Source organism: Schistocerca cancellata, chromosome 9, assembly GCF_023864275.1.
Source record: "Schistocerca cancellata isolate TAMUIC-IGC-003103 chromosome 9, iqSchCanc2.1, whole genome shotgun sequence".
Classification (NCBI taxonomy): Eukaryota; Metazoa; Arthropoda; class Insecta; order Orthoptera; family Acrididae; genus Schistocerca; species Schistocerca cancellata.
The window spans coordinates 511,215,444-511,237,897 of NC_064634.1; the positions used below are offsets into that span (position 1 = coordinate 511,215,444).

General features: G+C 44.9%; 1 protein-coding gene across 3 annotated transcripts in view; it reads right to left on the reverse strand.

Annotated features, from left to right (window-relative positions):
- Positions 1-22,454, reverse strand: part of LOC126101111 (choline/ethanolamine kinase) — a 200,436-nt gene that overhangs the window by 98,325 nt on the left and 79,657 nt on the right. The window contains exon 1 of one of the 3 annotated variants that reach the window (XM_049911787.1): positions 18,287-18,421. The exons of 1 other annotated variant lie outside the window; for it this stretch is intronic. In XM_049911787.1, coding sequence (XP_049767744.1) covers positions 18,287-18,406 — 120 coding nt within the window. In that variant the 5' untranslated portion in view covers positions 18,407-18,421. Of the gene's footprint in view, positions 1-18,286; positions 18,474-22,454 lie in introns of those variants that run through there. One more of the 3 variants, XM_049911789.1, reaches the window with a different exon arrangement.

A 22,454-nucleotide genomic window follows, 5' to 3' on the forward strand; every position in this document is an offset into this window, starting at 1 on the left:
GGAAAGCGTTTCTGAAGAAGAGAAATTTGTTAACATCGAGTATAGATTTAAGTGTCAGGAAGTCATTTCTGAAAGTATTTGTATGGAGTGTAGCCATGTATGGAAGTGAAACATGGACGGTAAATAGTTTGGACAAGAAGAGAATAGAAGCTTTCGAAATGTGGTGCTACAGAAGAATCGTGATGATTATACGGGTAGGTCACGTAACTAATGAGGAGGTGCTGAACAGAATTGGGGAGAAGAGGAATTTGTGGTACAACTTGACTACAAGAAGGGATCGGTTGGTAGGACACGTTCTGAGGCATCAAGGGCTCAGCAATTTAGTATTGGAGGGCAGCGTGGAGGAAAAACAATCGTAGAGGGAAACCAAGATATGAACACACTAAGCAGATTCAGTAGGATGTAGGTTGCTGTAGGTAGTTTGAGATGATGAAGCTTGCACAGGATAAGTAGCATAGAGAGCTGCATCAAACCAGTCTCTGGGCTGTAGACCATAACAATAACAATTAAAAGTTTCAATCGTTCACCTTCAGGACCTGCCGTCGAAGTACATCAAAGTAGTTTGAATCTCTTGGGAATTTTATTAGACGGCGACGATGTGGAAGCGGCTGTGGCAAATTTAACCTTCGAGGAAGGAGCAACTAACACGTTCCTCTGCAGAAATGCTCTTCCTCATAAGTGTGTCGTAGCAATATATCATCCTTAAAATGTTGCGATAATTGGATAACTGTCTCTCAACTCTTTAATCATAGAAGCACGATTGTGACTAATTATACTCAGTAACCCCACTACCACAGTATTTTTTATTTATGTTCATGTTTAGAGCTCCAACACATACTGCTGTAATAGCGGTAATAATACGTGTTCGGTCCGTTTTTACACGGAGCACGTCTGAAAGTATCGTAATGGCCGCGCTCACGCCATTCAAGGTTTTGGAACTGATGAAGTCGACACGCCACGACTGTGCGGGGATCTGAGCGCGGGGTTCACCATCGAAGGGGGAATCACACTCGCTGGAAAGTCGCCGTTACGTAACCGTCACGTTTTTGAGCGTCGCCGGTCATAGGAATTTATGAAATTTCACGAAAGAACGTGTAGGCGTTACAGCTGCTTCATAAAATACTCACTAGAGGCGCTATTTAGGAGTTCATGGTAGATCGTCATAAAATGCCGAAATTTAGTTTAAAGCAGTTTGCAATGACTGCTACTGCACCTGATGATGAGGAACAGAGACCAAAAAGTCTGGGTTAGAAATACGTTAAAAAAAACGAGACCGTGAAGGAGAGTTCGACGCACTTTATATGGAGCTGAAAGAGGAGGTGTCGTGGTTCTATAAATATTTCAGGATGTCTAAACAACAGTTCACCTGTAAAGCAAGATACAAATCATAATAACAAAGAGAAATTCTACAGTGAGGCGTCCAATATCATTTCGACAGCCTACGATTTGTCTAGACGAGCCTTTTAGTATGCTTGAACAATGTGTACATATACTTCTGCTACTTGCTGTTCGGCAGTAATTTGCTAAGAACCATGTTTAAAAAAAAAAACGGTTCAAATGGCTCTGAGTATTATGGGACTTAACTTCTGAGATCATCAATTCCCTACAACTTAGAACTACTTAAACCTAACTAACCTAAGGACATCACACACAGCCATCCTCGAGGCAGGATTCGAACCTGCGACCGTAGCGTGTTTTAAAGTTCTGCATGCCACATCAGTTTCACTCCCGGTTTTCCTTTTCGCTACAACACTGCAAAAATCGTGAGTTAAAGCACACTGAACAAGTTATGTCTCGTTTATTTTGTATTCCTCGTTTATTTTGTATTCCTTTCAGTGCCTATTAAGATCTTTTCGCTGTAACTCAGTGGGAAATATTTTCGTATTAGCTCACACTGTGTAGTTAATGCAGCAGTTGTTTGCCAAGTGAGCGACATTATGGCCTATTGAAATATTCTTCCCGAGAAAACTTGACGCGCCGTTCGGTTGACGGCGTGTGTTAATGCCACCATTTGAACTATAGACGAGAATCTTTTGACGTGACTGACATGACAGCGACGTTCCGTCAAGTGTGAATTCACCTTTATAGGCTGACGCTTGCCCGCGGCACTCGATAACGCCGACTTGCACTTGTCCATAAAACTTCACTGCACACACACCTGCGCTTTCAGGCGCCCAGTTCTGTGGCGCACGTGCGACGTGTCAGACGTCAAAGAGACGATAAGCGATAGCAAAACTCTTACAAAATGATTTGTAGTATGACATTTATCCTCTTTGCCATTAGCGCTATTATTTATTACCCCTTTCCCAGACAAATATAACAAAAAAACTACGCTAGCAAATAAAAGCTGTATTACCCACAATTACTGATTTCTCTGTTATTTGCGTTGCGTACTAAACAGGGCATATACTGTGGCCTAACAGAACATCCCTCGAATACTGGCTGGTGTATTTGCAGCCGCGTGGCGTCGCCTGTACGCCACTGGTCGCACACAGCTTTGACAGCTCAGATAAGAGGGCCGCGCAGAGCTGGGATTAGAGGCGACAATGGAGCAGAGGCCGCGCCCCCATTCCTCTGCAGGCCTGCCGCCAGCCCAGAGCGGGGCCGCAGGGCCGCACAGTGCTGCATCCCGCCAGCGCTGCCAAATGCGGACACGCGCAGCCTTCGCTCAGCCACCTTAATAACTGCACCTTCCCAACTGCGACGAGTCGTCTGTCAGTCGTCGCCGGCCGGTGTGGCCGAGCGGTTCTAGGCGCTTCAGTCTGGAACCGAGTGACCGCTACGGTCGCAGGTTCCAATCCTGCCTCGGGCACGGATGTGTGTGATGTCCTTAGGTTAGTTAGGTTTAAGTAGTTCTAAGTTGTAGGGGACTGACGACCGCAGATGTTAAGTCTCATAGCGCTCAGAGCCATTTTTTGTCAGTCGTCTAGCGCCCAACCGACACGGCCAAGATCCCAGGAGAGGCGCTGCAGGCGACCTCCTGCTGTTAGCAGAGGCGCTCGCGTCGATCGTCTGCCGCCACAGCCCATTAACGCCAAAATTCGCCGCACTGCCGCAAAGGATACGTCCGGCGTGCTATTTCTGTGGTCATTTCACGCATTGTTGCTAGTCTGTCACCACTAGCAACTCAACGCAAATGCTGCTGCTCTCTGTCGTTCAGTGAAGGCCGGCGGCCACTCCGTCGTCCGTGGTAAGAGGTAATGCCTGAAATTTGGTATTTCTGCACACACTTCACACTGTGGGTCTCTCACTATTGAATTCCCTAACTATTATAGAAACGGAATGACCGATGCGTCTTGCTACAATTTCCATTCCGCGTTCAGAGTCTTAATTCCCGTCGTGCAGCCGTAATCAGGTCGGAAATGTGGACACATGTACCACCTGAGTACAAATGACAGCTGCGCCGAAGCACTGCCCATTTCTACCTTGTGCACTCGATACTAGCGCCATGTGCACGTATGTCTATCGTTACACCGTGACTTGTCACCTCACTGTAGAAGTGGGTGTACTTCCAAACTCAAACATGAGTGTTTAATTTAATTTTGTCGTACGGCTTAAAGCTGTTACGTTGTTAACTACTTACACTGTTTTATAATGCCGCCTTCAGATTCGTAAGTTTCTGTTTGAAATACGAGGCATTTGTCGCAATGTAATCAATAGTTACTGAAACTTCACGAGGACCAATCATCTTGCTACTCTGAATTGTATATTGAAAACGTCTTTTTTGAGTGGTCATTGGAAATTCAGACGTTTGAGCAGCCGATTTGTATAGCCAATGTTGCAACGAAGATTTACTCTGACAAGCCAAAACATAATGACCTCTCCCAACGGTGACGTTGGATGATGCCTGGTCGCGTTGCGGGCAGGTGACGCGGTAACGAAAGTACGTAAGTGGAGTGGGCACAGAGGGGAATCACCTTAGCGAAGGTATGGGCTGCAAGTGGAGATATCCATTGAGATAAGAGACTTTGAGATAGGCAGACGGTTATTACGCAGAACCTCTGACGGACTATCTCGAAAATGGCGAAGCTGGTCGAATGTTCATGTGCTACTGTCGTGAGCCTCTACAGGAAGAGAGATGAGGAAAGTGAAACTACCACCAGGCGCTAAATGCTATGACGACCACGACTCTTCGCAGAACTTGGGCTTCAGAAACCTGTCTGCTCTGTAAGGCGGGTCAGATGGTAAGCCGCGTTCCTGCGTGCGTGATGTCTTCCCCGACGGCGATGTTACCTTTCAGTAATATAATTGTCCATGTCTTGGACCTTGAACCGTGCTACAGCGGTTCGAGCAACATTATTGTTAAGTCATGTTGATGTCTTGGGAAACCAAATTCGCCTGACGTAAATCCTATGGAACACATCTGGATCACTGTAGAGCGCCACCATCGCACATGCGTATCAGTGCCCGTTATTGGTTGGTTTGGTTGTTTGGGGGGAAGAGACCAAACAGCGAGGTCATCGGTCTCATCGGATTAGGGAAGGATGGGAAAGGTAGTCGGCCGTGCCCTTTCAAAGGAACCATCCCGGCATTTGCCTGGAGCGATTTAGGGAAATCACGGAAAACCTAAATCAGGATGGCTGGACGCGGGATTGAACCGTCGTCCAATGCCCGTTATTTACGCAAATTACAAGATCTAGGTGTAGACATCTAATGTCGCATACCTTCACAAACCTACCAACAAAACTTCAAATTCCTGATACGCAGAATCCGTAATGTATTTCTTTCCAAAGACGGACAAACAAGGTATTAAGCAGGTAGTCACAATGTGTTTTGTCGCATCAGTGTATTTCCTTTCCGATCGGGGGAAAGATAAATATTGATCTTTCACGTGACACACATTCCAACCTGATCTAGACTTCACGCTACGCTAAATATGAGTGTCACCAGAACCGAGATTCTGTATTCAAGACTAATTCACTGATGAAACGGTATCAATACAAGGCGCGTAAGTAGTATACATACCATCAACAGAAACGTCCATGTGCGGCAAAAGCAGACTGAAGGAAGGACCGGCCACACTATGCGATCAATTTATATTTACTGATAAAGATGTCATCTGGTAACTGGTTTTGGCTACCTCATCTACCGTCCTTCATTCTCTGCCTCTAATTTGCCCCAATACGCGTCGCCTATGTATGTCTATAGAACACAAAGCTCAGTAACGTTCGCCCTGAAGTTTCTGCAATCACTCAGAAGTAATTGCTGAATCTACCGCGACAGCCCACACACGATGAAATTTTCTACAACTTGCTGGTATGGCACACTGAGTTCCTACTGGTCCTCTGCAAAACAGAGGGTGGAGTCTGAAGGTATATAAAGCCCAGTCACCACCACAACGATCATCAGTCTTTGACAGTGCCTAGTTGTGTCCATGTGATTCTCACAATACGAAGTGGTCAGCAAGTAGCGATGCCAGCGGCTGTGGTGATGGGAAGTGGCCAAACTCGGGACTATCGTCATGTAAGTGTTTATAAAAAAAATTTACGAATTCAAATTTGCGACAGTTATAAAATTTCGTAGTCAAGCTTTCAAATTTTTAGAGATTGTGATACATTTTCGTAACAAGTGGCTATGAGAGTTCTTTTCTTTTTCTCTTGCTGTTGCAGTCTTCATTACCAAAATGCTGGCTGAGTTAGAATATCAGGTGGAAGTTGAAAATCACTAGCAAGCCGAAGAGGTTGTGCTACCAACATGCAACTACATCTCAAAATTCTGTGTGTGACGGTTTACATGTTCACTCTCGATGTTGCTGTGGCTGCTGGAGGCTGAAATGCAGCAACAACGTAACTACACTTGTAATATATTGCTTTTTTTTCAATCATGTACAGATATGTGGGACATATATCCTTCACTGCTGTAGATGTTGCTATAGAGTAAGAGGAGGAAGAGGAGAATCTAGCAGGGCTAAGTGTCGAGAATGATGACCACGAGTCATCACTTCCATCCGGTATGAACTTTATTTTTTCGTGGTTACGTATAGTCAATATCTCGCTGAAGGCAAATACAGTACAGATTTTTTGTTTTTGTTTTTTATAATCAATATCTTGTTGCAGATGATTTCCGTGAGATGGATCGGTGGCTCCACAACAGTTCCGGCAAGGGTGAAAACCGGAGAGGGTGCATAAGATGGCGGCTACTGAAAAGTAGAGCCATCTCGCTCTTTTGGATGAGGAGGAGGAAATATTTGATTGGGTGGGAAAACTAGCTGAAAGTGTTTAAAAAGGCACATGAAGTTCTGTGAATCCAAGGAACTGGTAGGTGTTGTTATGGCTTCAAAAGAACATGAGTTCACTGCATTGCTCACCACCAGAAATGATGTCCATTTGTTCTATATGCTGACTTCAAATGTCTCCTTACCCATATCACCCGCTGTGAAGGTAACCCCTTACCCTCACATAACACCTTCACGCAAAAACATGTACCGTATGCGGCGGCGTACCAAACTGCATGTTCATACGATTCAAGTCTTGACCGCTATGAATTTTATGTCAGGGATAATCCTGCGGTTCGGTTGCTCATTGAGCTTGGAAAACTCATGGGATGTTCACAGACTTTACAACACCCCCATAACCGAATCGAAGGAGGATAAAAAAAATTATAGAATGATGCCATTAACTGCCATATTTGTGGCTACAGATAGCTTCATCTATTGGGTGAAGAACTGCAATCCATATGAAGTAATTAGGTGCAACGGTAATGAATTCGACACATCGGGATACGCAGCCGACAATCCTTACGTATTGTTCCTCAGAACAAGAAGGTTATCGGCTTAATTAAAGATGAAGCGGATGGATTGCCGATTGTGGAATTTTTGGGTCTAAGATTCAAAATGTACGCATATTGTACAATACATGGAGCCACGCAGAGGTGGGCTAAGTGTGTGCGACGTGCAGCATCACGTATCCTCACGGTCAAATGCTACATGCAGTGCCTGTACGGTGGTGAGCGCGGTGCTCCGACGGTACAGCAAACTAGTATTCGATCGCGAGGTCTCAGCGTGTACACTGCGCTTCAGTGTAAAGTCGGACTGTCACCCCAGAGTCATTTGTGATGACGGGATAGAAACCCTTCCGTACTCACATTATTTACATGAAGCGCAGAGGGGGTGGAGAAGTCCGACGGTGTGAAAGAGAGAGTGACTGGCTGAATGAGAGCTTTTGCCGAATAGTATGATTCTTTTATCACAGTGTAAAAGTGTGTGTCATGACTGGTGTGCCTCCATGTGTGATTGCCTATGTGTATGCTTGCGAGTGCGTATACCCGTGTGAATATGTACGCCGATGTGTAAATACATTATGTTCAATTTTTATTAGTTCAAATGGCTCTGAGCACTATGGGACTTAACATCTGAGGTCATCAGTGCCCTAGAACTTAGAACTACTTTAACCTAACTAACCTAAGGACATCACACACATCCATGCCCGAGGCACGATTCGAACCTGCGACCGTAGCGGTCGCGCGGTTCCAGACTGAAGCGCGTAGAACCGCTCGGCCACAACGGCCGGCTTTTTTCTAAGTAGCATACTATATTATGCATATTTTAAAAATTGGAGTAAAATCATCAATAAAGGGTAAAAAATTGTAGATGGAGAAAAATAGTTTTACTGTATTTCCTCTGTTTTGCATTTAAAGTGCGTGTATGATTGTGTGAGTGCATGTGTAAATAGGATAGTTTTTAAGTTTCATCTACCGCTAAGTAAGTCATAATAGTTTTAAGTGTGACTTCTACCCAGTTCACTTTAGTGCAGCTGTATGGTATGAACATTTTGCGGCCATCCACTTCACTGTATTATTATTTCAATTGAGGTGGGAAATGTTTTAGAATCATCCATTTCAACGTATGCTCCGTGCTTCGTGTAGAATTTCACTAGTAATAGTAATACTGTAGCTTGTCTATGAATCATCCTGCATTTTCTAAACCATTCAAATCCGAGGGTGGTGATGAGACGTTTTAAGGGTTGATTTTTGCCAACATTACGTGCACGATCAATCTCTACCCCATTACGTTCATATCGTAGTTCCTGGAACAGGAACACCAAAGCGTTGCGAGTAAGCTTTGATTCCACTGTACGACTACAATCCTTTTTCTTAAATGATCCATCTGAATATCAAACTCTTGCATGCACGAGTTACAGCGTCTTTGTGTTGGATGACAATCCTTATTTCATCGTTCTTGTTAAATATCGTTGAAGTGTAAAGTTTATGCGAGAAGTATTCTTGGCGTGTGATTCGCTCATCTTATAGTACTGAGAGATGTATTGAGCGATGACGTCGTTGCGAGGTTTCAAGGGGACTGCTTTAAGAAACTAGTAGTTTTCACGTGTTATCACCTTGTAGGCCTGCTGCAGATTACTGGGCTGTACATTACGTGTACTGGTTTTATACATTACAGCCGTCCTGTCTTAGATGTAGACCTCACCAGGGAAGTCAGCAAGTTGGTTGTTCTGGTCCACAAGTCCAGTGTGTTAACTGCCACTGGTTGGTATATAGCGTTAGTAGGAGTCGCAACGCTACATATTATCCTTATACTGTGTTCCAACTGATGGGAAGTGTCCGTAAATTAAATGGGTCTGTCACTGAGATATGAGTTCGTTGCAATGTTATTCTCAATTGGCTATACTGACAGGAAGAATATCCACTGTCTGATCAGACTTTTAAACTTATTGAGATCCGTCTTCAAAACCTGTCCCATTGTGAAACCTAGGAGTGGGCATATCAAAACTTTCTGCTTAAAAGTCAGTCGATGCATCACCTTCTTCATTCTAGATTTAAGGGTACTGATGTTTGCACAGAGGTCAATCCCTTTTCCAGACTGTTTTAACACTTCGTTTACATAGTCAATATCGTATGCACGAGGTGCAGTTTTCTCAATTTCGTTTCTACCGTTAATTTCAAGATGCAGTTTATTTTTAGCCTCTGCGGTATTTGGGATGATGTGTGTCTCCAGCCCAAACAGCGCGATACTCCTCCAGTGCTTAAATCATTTGGTGGGAAGTAATTCGCAAGTAATACAGACTGTCGTTCTTTCAAAGTCAGAGTGTACGACACTGCATCTAAACATCAACTGGTGAATGGATGCTTAATGCCCATCTTTACATATCATTCGTAAGCGCCAGGAGGAACGTGATTCGTAAATGAACACACAGGAATGTATTAAAGTGTTAGCGTCGAAAATCGTAGACCACGTGTCTTCTGCCCGTGAAGTATCGTTTTAATTCTTCTGGGGGTTGCAGGTCGCCGAATGAACCAAAATAGTAGAAGTTATTTGCATTTTTTTAAACATAGGCTAGCCAGTAAGTTCCAGGTCGTCCTGCTACATCTAGATTCACAATTCCACATTCTTCTAATTTCCACATTGTCTCCGCTAATGTATTCCACATAAACACACCTCGGAATGTTGAATTTCTTCTTAACAAACTTAAGGAGATCTGTATTTGTAAGCGCCCTGTGTGGCACGAGTGCTAGGGGGGGCTTTTCTTTTATTTATGGAGAGACCTAGTCCTTTCTTGCATGATTTCAAAATTATTCTTTTCCACAGGCTGATGCCGCCAACATGCAGTTATGTCTTCGTGCCTTCTGCAGTTGCTCCTGAGAGTTCAGTGCATTACTGAATGTCCTGGCAATAGCAGCAGCACCCGCAGTTAGTGAACTCACCGCCGAGAGACCGGTTAGGGCAGGACTAAGGGAGGAAATAAGGAAGGAAATAATTCTGCCCGTCGCGTTCGATATTGATAGAACCCTGGCTGGTTTAATCGATCTTTTTTTTCTCGCTTCTTTCTTCAGGGTGTATAACGCTGTCAGGACGCAATTTTCCATGCACACTTTGGTTGTCATGTTCTTCCTTAGCGCCCTACGTGCAGCCCTCATAACTTGGCTGAACTTCTTCACACTCAAATCCAACTTAACTTTACCACGCCTAGCTTTCTCGACTGCAAATGCTACACGTATTGCCTTAGCTTAATCAGCTAAAATTCGACCGGCGATGTGACGATGTTTATTTGCTGCGTATGCGATGTCGTGCTCCGTACGCCCTTAACCAGTTTTATCCCCTTATCACCACGTGCCAATCATTTTTGAAGTTTTGTTCTGGGTCCACAGTAGTTACATACAGGAACGTGTAATTCTGCTGGTAGTGTGTGGAGAATGCAGTCTCCTCCTCTAATGCTTCTCCTATCACGCATGTTGTGCTACTAAGGTGGCTGTGGTCTGCACACCCTGTTATATAGCAAATCGTCACCGTCGATCCAGATGTTTTGTGATGGGGGAAACCCAAGCCATTTAACTAACGCTTTATTCTCTCGTCGCCGTATGACCCTCTCTGCAAGGTACACATCCGGTTCCGAGTTCTTCTGTAACTCTTCTGTGTACAAGCATTCTGAAATTTCAGTAACAGTGTTGTCCTTTGAGAGGTAAGTTCTACGATTCGTTCTCTGCACTTTAGAAACTGTGAATATCTCAGTTGACCAGTTTAGCATGTATGACTTAAATGCTGTCTTGTTTTGAAATACGTACTAAATTACCTACATTAAATTGCTGTTTGCGGAGATCTAACATTTTAATACGACTGTATAATGTATCTAGAAATCTATCATCACGAACACGGATTTGTCTCATTTTTATTGTGTAGTGTTTCGTTCTATTATACTGTGCAATCATTTGCGGGAGGATATCGGCCGCTTTTTGTGAGCCATGAAGATTGAATCGATCCACATTTGGGCTTTCAGTTGCATACCAAGTTCTGTGAAACTGTATCGCCGAATTGTGTTTTTTTTTCCATTTGAATTTATAGGCTCCCTGCCCAAAATGTATGGTTTTTCACCACTGACAGCGTGTATTTTGTTTATCCTAGTGTTGCTGTGGCGGTTGACGAAATCGTCAATAGCGTCTTCGTCGTCGTCGTGGAATTTCACTAAGCGTTCATCTATAGATTCGGTAAATGGTTTAAAGGTTTCTTGTAATGTCTGCTTCTGATGCCCTAATCTCGGCAACCCTAAGTTCTCTCGAACGGCCTTCCGTCCATCTGTGACTTGATGCTTAGTCGACTTCTTCTTGTATACTAATCGGACTTCCGTACAGTGTGAGGTTTTACATATCTGCTCCTGCTTCCTGCTCCCTGCTCCCCGCCCCCCCCCCCCCCCCCCGTCCTTCGTAACAAATGTTTTCCTTTCAGTTGCTTACTTTCTTTTCAATGGCGTTCATACAAAATCCCCTTCTCAATAACAGCTATTTCCGCCTTTCATTTAAGTCTTACTTTCTTTTCGATTATATTAACCCGATCATTCAGTGAAGAATTCCTGGAGATTCCGTCTACACCTGCCGTCATTCAGGTTTCTTGTTTTATCAATAAAAAAGGGTTTGCATTATCTCTCACTAGCTGTTTTGCGATTGTGGAATATGTCGGACTCAGATAAAATACATCAACAGCCATATGGTGACCAAAATAGAAATATCGTCCAATTTCCACCTCTGTTTTCCACAGCAACATCGTCAAATATGAACACTGTTTGGCTTTATTTTTTCCGCTGAAGAGATATTACTGCTCTCGCTGAATAACGTTCATGTCACACCATCTACACCCTGCAGTATCTCCCGTAATAGTTGGTATTTGGGCTGAAACAGTGTTTTTGAAAATACACATACATGCTCAAAGCGGACTTCATCCAGATGTGTTAGCAACGACACGAGGACATTTGTCTTGCCGCAGTTGGACGGATCTAAAATTACTGCACGTGTGTTGCCGGGAAGGAGTGAGCCGTCCTGCTCCTGGTCGTCTCGCACACCGTCACAGTCCCAGTCGCTCACAGCAAAGTCTTGATGCTTCACCGACCCTGCCAGGTATTGGTATGCAATGGGTTTTATAGAAAATAATGAACACTACGTGTGCCCTGCTATGATACAGACTGCAGTGAAAATACTGGAAGCAATAGCTTTAATACTTGCAGTATGAGAGGTAAGAAATAAAAGACAGATGGTTGTATAAATTTTCATTCAGTAATCATACACGGTGTGCACTACATCAATAGGTTCTTTCTTTATCTTAACACCAGAATACAGAAAATAAAGCCTTCTTGGAAGCACAGAGTTCAGCATCTATTACTCTCTAACGTATGGGCAGTACCTTAGTTTCTGTTGGCACCATATTGAGCCGCTGTTTCAAGACCTATAAACGCACACTTCGTACAGTGATACTCTGCAATGTCCCTTTACACAGCTTTAACGTAGTACAGCCATCCGTTCAGTCTTTCCAACACAACGGATAGTACCGTCTGTAAACCGAACAATTTTGTAGCGGTGCAGCGCTGCCGATAAATAGATGAGTCACCCGATTTCACACGGAGAGCAGTTATTGTACACTGCTCTAGTGGGTAGGGTAACAGCAACACAGTAAATGTCCGGAGGACGGCTAGGATGATACTCTGCAGGTAACTGCTGCTTCATGTGCGCTTTTGCACGACACAGTTCATCCCATTCAACCTCTGTAAGCCCCGCTTCTAGCTGCACTCTCGACGTCTATTGCAATACGCCCGTCTCTTTCTGCAGATGCTTCTATACCGATCATGGAGGTAAGAATAGAGGGAGACGCCATGACGTCACAGCTGTGAAGCTATGTGAAGAGGAGAGTAGCCATCTCAATCCGACCAAAACATTGCTACAGTAAGCTTGTGTGCATAGGCTTGTCGCTCGCTTTTGGAAGGATTTTGCGCTATTATGGTGACTTGTGTGGTGTTCGGATGTACGAATCGTTCTGATTGTGATGCGAAATCGAAGGCAATAACATTTCATGTGTAAGTTGTCTCGTTAAGTGTGATTTTACAACTTCACTGTGAATGAACGTGTGCTACATCGGTACTTGTACGATAGCGTGTTTTTCTCCTGGATGATTTTAGATTTCCTAAAAATGAAAGTCGGAAAGCACTGTGGGAGAATGCCGTGAGGAGGAAGAATTGGCGTGCGTCTAAATGGAGCACTATATGTTCTCAGCATTTCCGAGAAGAGGACATAGACCGAACTTCCCTTTCAACAGTAAGGCTCCGAGAAAATGCTGTACCATCAGTTTTCCTTACATACCCAAAACATTTGCAAAAGGTATGTTAATTCAAAGAATTAAATTCTTAGTTTTCAAGTTCACGTTTCAGTATAATACGTACGTATCGTCGATAATCGAAGTGTTGAGTAACTCACTTTGTCTTCATCATGTACCAAATTAAAAGCTAACCTACATTAACTGGCGTAAAGTATAGGCCTAAACAGGACACTGTAGATTTGCCATTCTATGTACCGTATTTCAGTAAATATTGGTGGTAATGAACAGTGTTTCCCAGTAGTGTAACGTAACTGAAATGTCGCAGTACGTATTACAAACAATATGTATTTATGGGGCTTTGGAGGGAGGGTATAGCTAACTTAGTTTTCAGTTTCTATTATTTAGTTTGTGATACACGTTTATTACTGAATTAACAAAATTGTATCGTTTACATTGAAGGCTAGCTATTCGTAATATTACATTAAAAACTATTTTTAATCAGAAGAAACGCGGAATTTCGCCTTTACGAGATTTTATTTTAAACAAAAACTTTGAAACAACCAATCTGATGACGTTACATGCGTATATGGTGCAATTAGCGACTGTAATACACGCAGCGCTATAGCACACTGGCAATGTTTTGGTCAGAGTGTCATGGCAGCGAGCCACGCCCCCATGGCTTCAAAACGTAGTACGGCTGGGATACGTAGCGCCATCTCCCCTTATTCTTACCTCCATGATACCGATATGTAAAAGCTTTGGACCACTAGCGTTTAAGTTATATACTGAGGAGAACAGTAGAGATGCACAGGGCTTAATTGGCATCTTATCTACTACACGCTTTGTCCACGCAGTATCATTGGAATATCGTACGGTGGCGCGCATGATGGGATCCAGTATGGACCTGCGTAATGCTGATCAGGACCCGCGGTGCACTTTTGCGAGTCAGGGGCTGGCTGGGTGCCTTCAACCGGCAAGAACAGCTCACTGTCCTGTTCCAACAAGCTGGCCAAGTGCACGACAGGATTCCAGGACGCTGCAGCTGTTGCGGGTCCCAATGGGTTGGGACACGTCGCTGCTGGAGACCCCGACAGGCTGGAGGACGCATTCACTGATGAGCAACGAAGAAAAACCGTTACAAGCGATATTAGCAACACAAAGACGTCGTCTCCATCACATGGAAGTGAACACAGACATTAAGAAAGAGGTATTTACTATTTCGCAGCTTATTCCTGTTCTCCTGCTTCTGTGGCTGGGTAGTGCTGGACGATCGCGGCTGGAGCTTGATGCTGACCGGAACTGACGCTGCAGAGCTGCTGGACCTGCCATATGTCCCCGATGTGATCGCATGCTGTGTTCCTATTGGCTATTTCCAATTTGATACGCGTCTGGTGGTATAATTGTGCTGGGAGGTGCACCTGAGCTTTCAATCCAGAAGTACGAGTCCCAGAAAGGGCACCACCATTTTCAATTTCCCGCCATTCCCGGCTGGGCGGGAGGGGGGGGGGGGCGTGCGGACGTCAGCACAGCCCTGGGATAAAGAAATTGCCGATAAAATTCGAAACTACAGTGAACAGAGTAGGTGGTGGAGGGAGAGAACTGAGAAGCGGGAGCGGCAGGGACCCACGTGCCGGGTGAGCAAAACCCATTACATCCAGGAGAGGTGGGTGGTATAACTGATCGATTAAATTAATTTGCGTATCAGTTTGACATCAAAATTGCGCCAGGAGACCCATATCCCCACTACTCGCGCCAAAGTAACACTATGTGTGACGACTGTGGTCGTACAATATTGGTCAGAGAATTTTCTTTAGCCGTGCATATGGCAGCCAGTGAGGACGCTGATTTACTGCAGGGGATTGTGTCGTGGTCGTTTGGATTGTCCCCTGCTTACACCGACGTTTCCACTCAGAAGCGTGCATCGCCAGCAGAACCCCGCGTAGAAACACGTTCGCTTGCAAGAGCATACGCAACCGCGGGCACCACTGACCGCCTCCGAACCCCTGTTTACTCAGCGGAGCAGCCCGAGTCGCCGTATAAATGTTGTGGCATCAACGCCTCTAAAGTGAGGGTCGCGGGATCGATCCCTGACTAGAAAAATTGCGAATTACACTATTTGCTTTATGTTGCTGGTAACGGTAGCTACCGTAAAATACCCAGGAGTAACCGACCTTAAGTGGTATGATCACGTCATAGTGGTCGTAGGGAAAGCAGAAGTCTCGCAGAGAGAATTCTAAAGAAATGTAATTCTGCTACAACAAGTTGCTTAAAAGAACCACTTTAGGCCGATTCCTTAATACGGCTCGCCAGTCAGGAATCAGTAACAGGTAGAACAGCTAGAAGGGAGAGATAGAGAGATAAGATTCAAAGAGATGGTCTCACCTCTCCGAGCGTACTGCAGGGGAGAATTATAGCACCATTACTGTTCGAAATATATGTAAATGGCCCAGTTGATTGACGCGGAGGTTGCAGGATGCTGTTCGCGGTTGATTACATACACAAGTCGCAGCGCTAAAAAACAATAGCGATGGCAGTTGACTCAACGTAGATGTATACCTAACACACTGCGCATAAAAAAGCGGGGTATCACGTTAATTACACGACTGCAACATTATCATTACAATCTCAACCCACTAAACATGGTGGAACAGCGAATACAGAAGCTAAACAGATTCCTTACATGATTTTCGAAAAAGCGTAGTCCACGCAGAATGAGATAGCTTACAAAACCTCGTTCGATCGAGATCCATAGCTCGTTTCATGACGGATTCTTTCGTGAAACTCTCGAGTTGTACGCCAGTGCTTATCGAACTACAAAGGCATATACTTTAAGAGAGGCGTTATGAATAACCGAAGGGAAAGTGTACAGATAAATCTGCTCGAGTAGAAACGCTTTAAAAGTCAATGTACAGCTTCCTTGCACATGCCTCACGGGAAGGCTATGAAGTTAAATTTCAGGATATTCTAGTTCACCAGCAGTTAGTTCTTGCGCACCACACGATTCTCAGACAGGAGAGGTGGTGGGTGAGTGACGTATTAAGTACCCTACTTAACACGCCATAAAGTGGCTGCGGAGTGTAGATGTAGATTCCAAGATACAAGATAGACCGAGACGAGAACCTAATGGAGACTGGGTGGCTGACATTAGTAAACATGCACGGAGAAGCCAAATCTATCCAGCAGGAGTTGATGTCGAATGGTTAAGGATATTCCGCAGAATTACCATCATTGTGGAAGCTGGATTATTCGAGCTTATACGAAGGAAACTACCACGTGTTCTTCACGCATACTAATGGCAATTAGAACACCACCAGGTTTCATCTGCCTCATGTACTGAAGTCGTCTCTCCCACGCACATTCCCTTCTCCATCAATTTCACAATGAAGGAGCAACGTCTGCAAACCCATCTGTCTCTCCATTCCTATACAGTGCTCCTCACCGATACTTTTTCTCGTATGCTGTTGAAGACTACTTCATTAGACTTTCAATTTGTGCGTGAAAGCTTAAGGACTGAAACTTCCTGGCAGATTAAAACTGTGTGCCCGACCGAGACTCGAACTCGAGACCTTTGCCTTTCGCGGGCAAGTGCTCTACCAACTGAGCTACCGAAGCACGACTCACGCCCGGTACTCACAGCTTTACTTCTGCCAGTACCTCGTCTCCTACCTTCCAAACTTTACAGAAGCTCTCCTGCGAACCTTGCAGAACTAGCACTCCTGAAAGAAAGGATATTGCGGAGACATGGCTTAGCCACAGCCTGGGGGATGTTTCCAGAATGAGATTTTCACTCTGCAGCGGAGTGTGCGCTGATATGAAACTTCCTGGCAGATTAAAACTGTGTGCCCAACCGAGACTCGAACTCGGGACCTTTGCCTTTCGCGGGCAAGTGCTCTACCAATCATATCAGCGCACACTCCGCTGCAGAGTGAAAATCTCATTCTGGAAACATCTCCCAGGCTGTGGCTAAGCCATGTCTCCGCAATATCCTTTCTTTCAGGAGTGCTAGTTCTGCAAGGTTCGCAGGAGAGCTTCTGTAAAGTTTGGAAGGTAGGAGACGAGGTACTGGCAGAAGTAAAGCTGTGAGTACCGGGCGTGAGTCGTGCTTCGGTAGCTCAGTTGGTAGAGCACTTGCCCGCGAAAGGCAAAGGTCCCGAGTTCGAGTCTCGGTCGGGCACACAGTTTTAATCTGCCAGGAAGTTTCATATCAGCGCACACTCCGCTGCAGAGTGAAAATCTCATTCTGGAAGCTTAAGGACTGTTCTCGAACAAAATACTTCGAAAGCCCGCAGAATTTTCCGTTCTGATTCCTCTGCTCTCCATGTCTTCGAGCTATATTGGACAATATAGGTGTTTAATATTTTTAAATTTTAATATCTTTGTTGAATGTTTGCATTGTGCAATTCTGCTCTTGATCTCCTGGGATCATGTGCGATCTTTTGTCACACTACTATCCAGGTACTTAAATCTGGTGACTTGCTTCATATTATCTAGGCTCAGACACAGGCTTGCTGCTATTGGAACTTTACTAGGTATAAGAATTTCCATTTTCTTCTTAGTTATTTTCGTGTCATAACTTTCGGAAAAGCCTTGTTCATGCTTCCCCTAAGGCCTTTCGAAAGCCTTTCCAGATTTGGCTGACACTGATATATCATCTTCAAATCTAGGCATTTGTTTATGTTTAGTCTATGTATAATTACTTCAGTGTATGTACCTGCAAATTTGTTCAGTGCGTCCTCGACATATATGTTGACGAGCAATGTGGAAAGGCTCCATCCTGCCGGACACCTTCGTTACGCTAGAAAATCCTGCGTTACTGTCTGATTTATACAATGGTTGTCCGATTCTCGTAAAACTGCTGGATTATTTTCCTGTCCCGGCGATCAGTCTTAGCGCGCATTAACATTTGCACCATTTTTGACCAGGCTACGTAGTCTATGAAGCGACAATCAGTGTTTTATTAATTCCGAGCATTTTTTCACACCGTATTCTTAAGTTAATTATTTTACTTCTCGCTTTCTTTGGATTTAGGAAAGATACAAGAACTTGAAGCAAGAATTAGGTTAACAATACGAAAAATAGAATTAATAAACCTCTGTTTGTAAGCTTTATTAATTTAGAAAAACTTCATAAAATGTACACTGGTAGAAAATGATACAAACTTTAATGCGTATGTAGATGCGTTACCGAAACAAGAAACAACCCAGCAACTTTACAGGACGTTTGATATGCAATAATTATGCTGCGGTTGGTATGACGTACCTGTTCCTGAGGTAAGCAGTGACGGCGGGAAACTGCTTGCACAGTCCGAAAGGATCTGGCCGGGTGGTTAAAGGTAAGACGAACTTGCACGAGAGCTCTGAGCAGAGAGGTGACCGCCATGTGTGACGGACGCCTCAGCGGTGCTGCTGGTGACGTCACGCGAGTAAGAGCGCGTGCACTTTGCCCACAGTGCTGGCAGCGACTCAGCTATTCCTGCCGCACCCGGCCTACACCGTGGGGCGACGCGGCTCGCCTCGGACTGAACCTTGGCTCGCCTATCAACAGTCCCCGCCACCTCGCCTCGTGGGGAGGGCAGCGGAGGGGGCACAACGACAACCGAAATCAGCAGCACATCGCGAGCAGCCTAGCGGATAAACCAGTCCTTCGAAGAGGACAACAGGTTGTCCCAAGTCGTACGTATATCTGCAAACGGGCATTGCGGAAGAGTAGCCAAACTGTTTTGCAAACAATTCACTTTATCGTTAACCAAAGCTGAAGGTTGGTTCACACCAGTCTCTCTAATTAACGACAGCACAGATGGGGACGTCAATTGCTGCATAATTTACCGCGTAAAATAGTAACTACTTGCAGCAATCCCACACGTTGGACAGATATCAGAGTGTAGCCAATACACTGAAATATTGCAAGTGTAGGATTTCGTACTTTTGAAGATCGGTGTACTTTCAATAGTAAAGGCAATACCGAATTACTTGCTAACAGCGGTATTGAGTACCGTAACTTGCTGTACCACTCCAAGTGGACAGGTCACACTGCCCGGCGCAACATGCTCCCTGTCGGGAGTATTTTAACTCTGGGTGTGCGGGACTGGACTTTCCCAGCCCTTTGTGCACGCAGGTACTGCTGAGCGGCCGTTGAGAGCGAACCCATGAAAACTGCGTCCAGTAAAATTTGTCCCCAACCAAAAATCTGTAAAATATGGGGCCAGTACCTGCTCCCTTTGTTTCACGGCTTACCTGCGCCCGGTCCGTCTCCCCACACCTGACCGACCTGCGCCCCGATGTACCTACTCTAGGGCAGTAGCCGAGTAGCCGAACAAATCACAGAGTACCGCTCCAGCTTAGAGTTCACATCCTGCGACTCATATTTCTATCACAGTAGTTCCCATATGGAAGTTTCAACGAGCATTCGTGGAAAGCCGAGTTGCCGCTATGTAGGTTATTCTTACATGGTGAAAAGAACGAAAGAAGACGTGTTTGTGTCGTGGCACTGTTCAAGACAAAAGGAGAAATGCATAAAATCGAGAATTCAAAAAAATGGCTCTGAGCACTATGCGACTTAACTTCTGAGGTCATCAGTCGCCTAGAACTTAGACCTACTTAAACCTAACTAACCTAAGGACATCACACACATCCATGCCCGAGGCAGGATTCGAACCTGCGACTGTAGCGGTCCCTCGGTTCCGGAGTGTAGCGCCTAGAACCGCACGGCCACTCCGGCCGGCAATCGAGGACTCAATGGCGCCTTTTTTTCCTTCACTCGAGCGTCAGCGTGGATCTCCTCTGGATGATGCTCGGTTTGAAGTAAGGAAGACTTTGAACCAGGCAAAGGAAAGGGTACGAGAGAAAGACATTTCTATTTCCAAAACACATCCGGAGGAGCTGCGTTGTCAGCATAATCGAGGATATTATTTTGTCACCGAAATGTCAGGAGAGCAAGTAACAAAGAGGCTTTTATACTAGCAGCGGGCGAAACCACAGGAAAATGGGACATATCCTCAGGCAAAAGAAGAAATTGACCTCAAAGCAGAGTTACTGTTTATGAATGGTGGCAGCAGTGTTCTGTTAAGCGGCAACAGATTAGGAGAAAGGATAATATGTTTTAGCGGAAGAGCAGGGAAAAAGGCTCTAAGAAGGAAACAAAAGATTTTTGTGGACGATACGTTCAAGTGCTTAGCAAACAGTTTCTGCAAATAATCACCATTCACGTCAACTTTCGGAATAGAAATAATGAAACAGACGTACATCCAATTGTCTTTGCATTATTTCCTCACAAAAGAAGAGACATACATCCGTCTTTTCCGAAATCTCGTGGAAACTACAGCCGTAGTGCATGGATGTTATTTCCACAAAAAAAGTCTTCCTGGAGGAAAGTGCAAGATCTAGAACTTACTCGTGAATACAAATAAAATGAAGATGTGAGACGACCAATACGCGTGTGTGCTGCGCTAGCTTTCCTGCGGCCCGAAGACGTATGTGGTGGCTCGAGATGCATTCACAGGCACCGGATATCCCCAGGCTTTCTCAGTCCGACTACTTTGTAGGCAGCTCATTGGAAAATGAAGAAAACCAAACCTGTCAGCCTCTGGAGTTCTTACAAACGGCGCCGTCGAACGATCAACGCTGTAAAAGGCTAGCACCACAAAATTAATGAAACGCTTGAGAGACCAAATCCTAAAATGAATGAAGTAATTAGGTGTATGCAGACACAAGCGGAAAATTCAGCGTCTGTATTAATGAGGGAAGAGCTGTGTGTGAAAGGTAAATGAAAAAAGAGCTCAACATGAAACGGGATGAAAGGTTGCAAAAAGGAGTAAAAATTAACGAAGAGGATGGTGGGATCAGAGGTTGCTTGAAACCTATCTCCTACCTACGAAAACTTGACTAAATTTATCAGAAGATGTATATACAGGGTGTTTCAAAAATGACCGGTATATTTGAAACGGCAATAAAAACTAAACGAGCAGCGATAGAAATACACCGTTTGTTGCAATATGCTTGGGACAACAGTACATTTTGAGGCAGACAAACTTTCGAAATTACAGTAGTTACAATTTTCAACAACAGATGGCGCTGCGGTCTGGGAAACTCTATAGTACGATATTTTCCACATATCCACCATGCGTAGCAATAATATGGCGTAGTCTCTGAATGAAATTACCCGAAACCTTTGACAACGTGTCTGGCGGAATGGCTTCACATGCAGATGAGATGTACTGCTTCAGCTGTTCATTTTTTTCTGGATTCTGGCGGTACACCTGGTCTTTTAAGTGTCCCCACAGAAAGAAGTCACAGGGGTTCATGTCTGGCGAATAGGGAGGCCAATCCACGCCGCCTCCTGTATGTTTCGGATAGCCCAAAGCAATCACACGATCATCGAAATATTCATTCAGGAAATTAAAGACGTCGGCCGTGCGATGTGGCCGGGCACCATCTTGCATAAACGACGAGGTGTTCGCAGCGTCGTCTAAGGCAGTTTGTACCGCCACAAATTCACGAAGAATGTCCAGATAGCGAGATGCAGTAATCGTTTCGGATCTGAAAAATGGGCCAATGATTCCTTTGGAAGAAATGGCGGCCCAGACGAGTACTTTTTGAGGATGCAGGGACGATGGGACTGCAACATGGGGCTTTTCGGTTCCCCATATGCACCAGTTCTGTTTATTGACGAAGCCGTCCAGGTAAAAATAAGCTTCGTCAGTAAACCAAATGCTGCCCACATGCATATCGCCGTCATAAATCCTGTGCACTATATCGTTAGCGAATGTCTCTCGTGCAGGAATGGTAGCGGCGCTGAGGGGTTGCCGCGTGTGGATAGAGGTGTAAACTCTGGCGCATGAGACGATACGTGGACGTTGGCGTCATTTGGGCCGCAGCTGCAACACGGCGAACGGAAACCCGAGGCCGCTGTCGGATCACCTGCTGCACTAGCTGCGCGTTGCCCTCTGTGGTTGCCGTACGCGGTCGCCCTACCTTTCCAGCACGTTCATCTGTCACGTTCCCAGTCCGTCGAAATTTTTCAAACAGATCCTTTATTGTATCGCTTTTCGGTCCTTTGGTTACATTAAACCTCCGTTGAGAACTTCGTCTTGTTGCAACAACAATGTGTTCTAGGCGGTGGAATTCCAACACCAGAAAAATCCTCTGTTCTAAGGAATAAACCATGTTGTCTACAGCACACTTGCACGTTGTGAACGGCACACGCTTACAGCAGAAAGACGACGTACAGAATGGCGCACCCACAGACTGCGTTGTCTTCTATATCTTTCACATCACTTGCAGCGCCATCTGTTGTTGAAAATTGTAACTACTGTAATTTCGAAAGTTTGTCCGCCTGAAAATGTACTGTTGTCCCAAACATATTGCAACAAACGGTGTATTTCTATCGCTGCTCGTTTAGTTTTTATTGCCGTTTCAAATATACCGGTCAT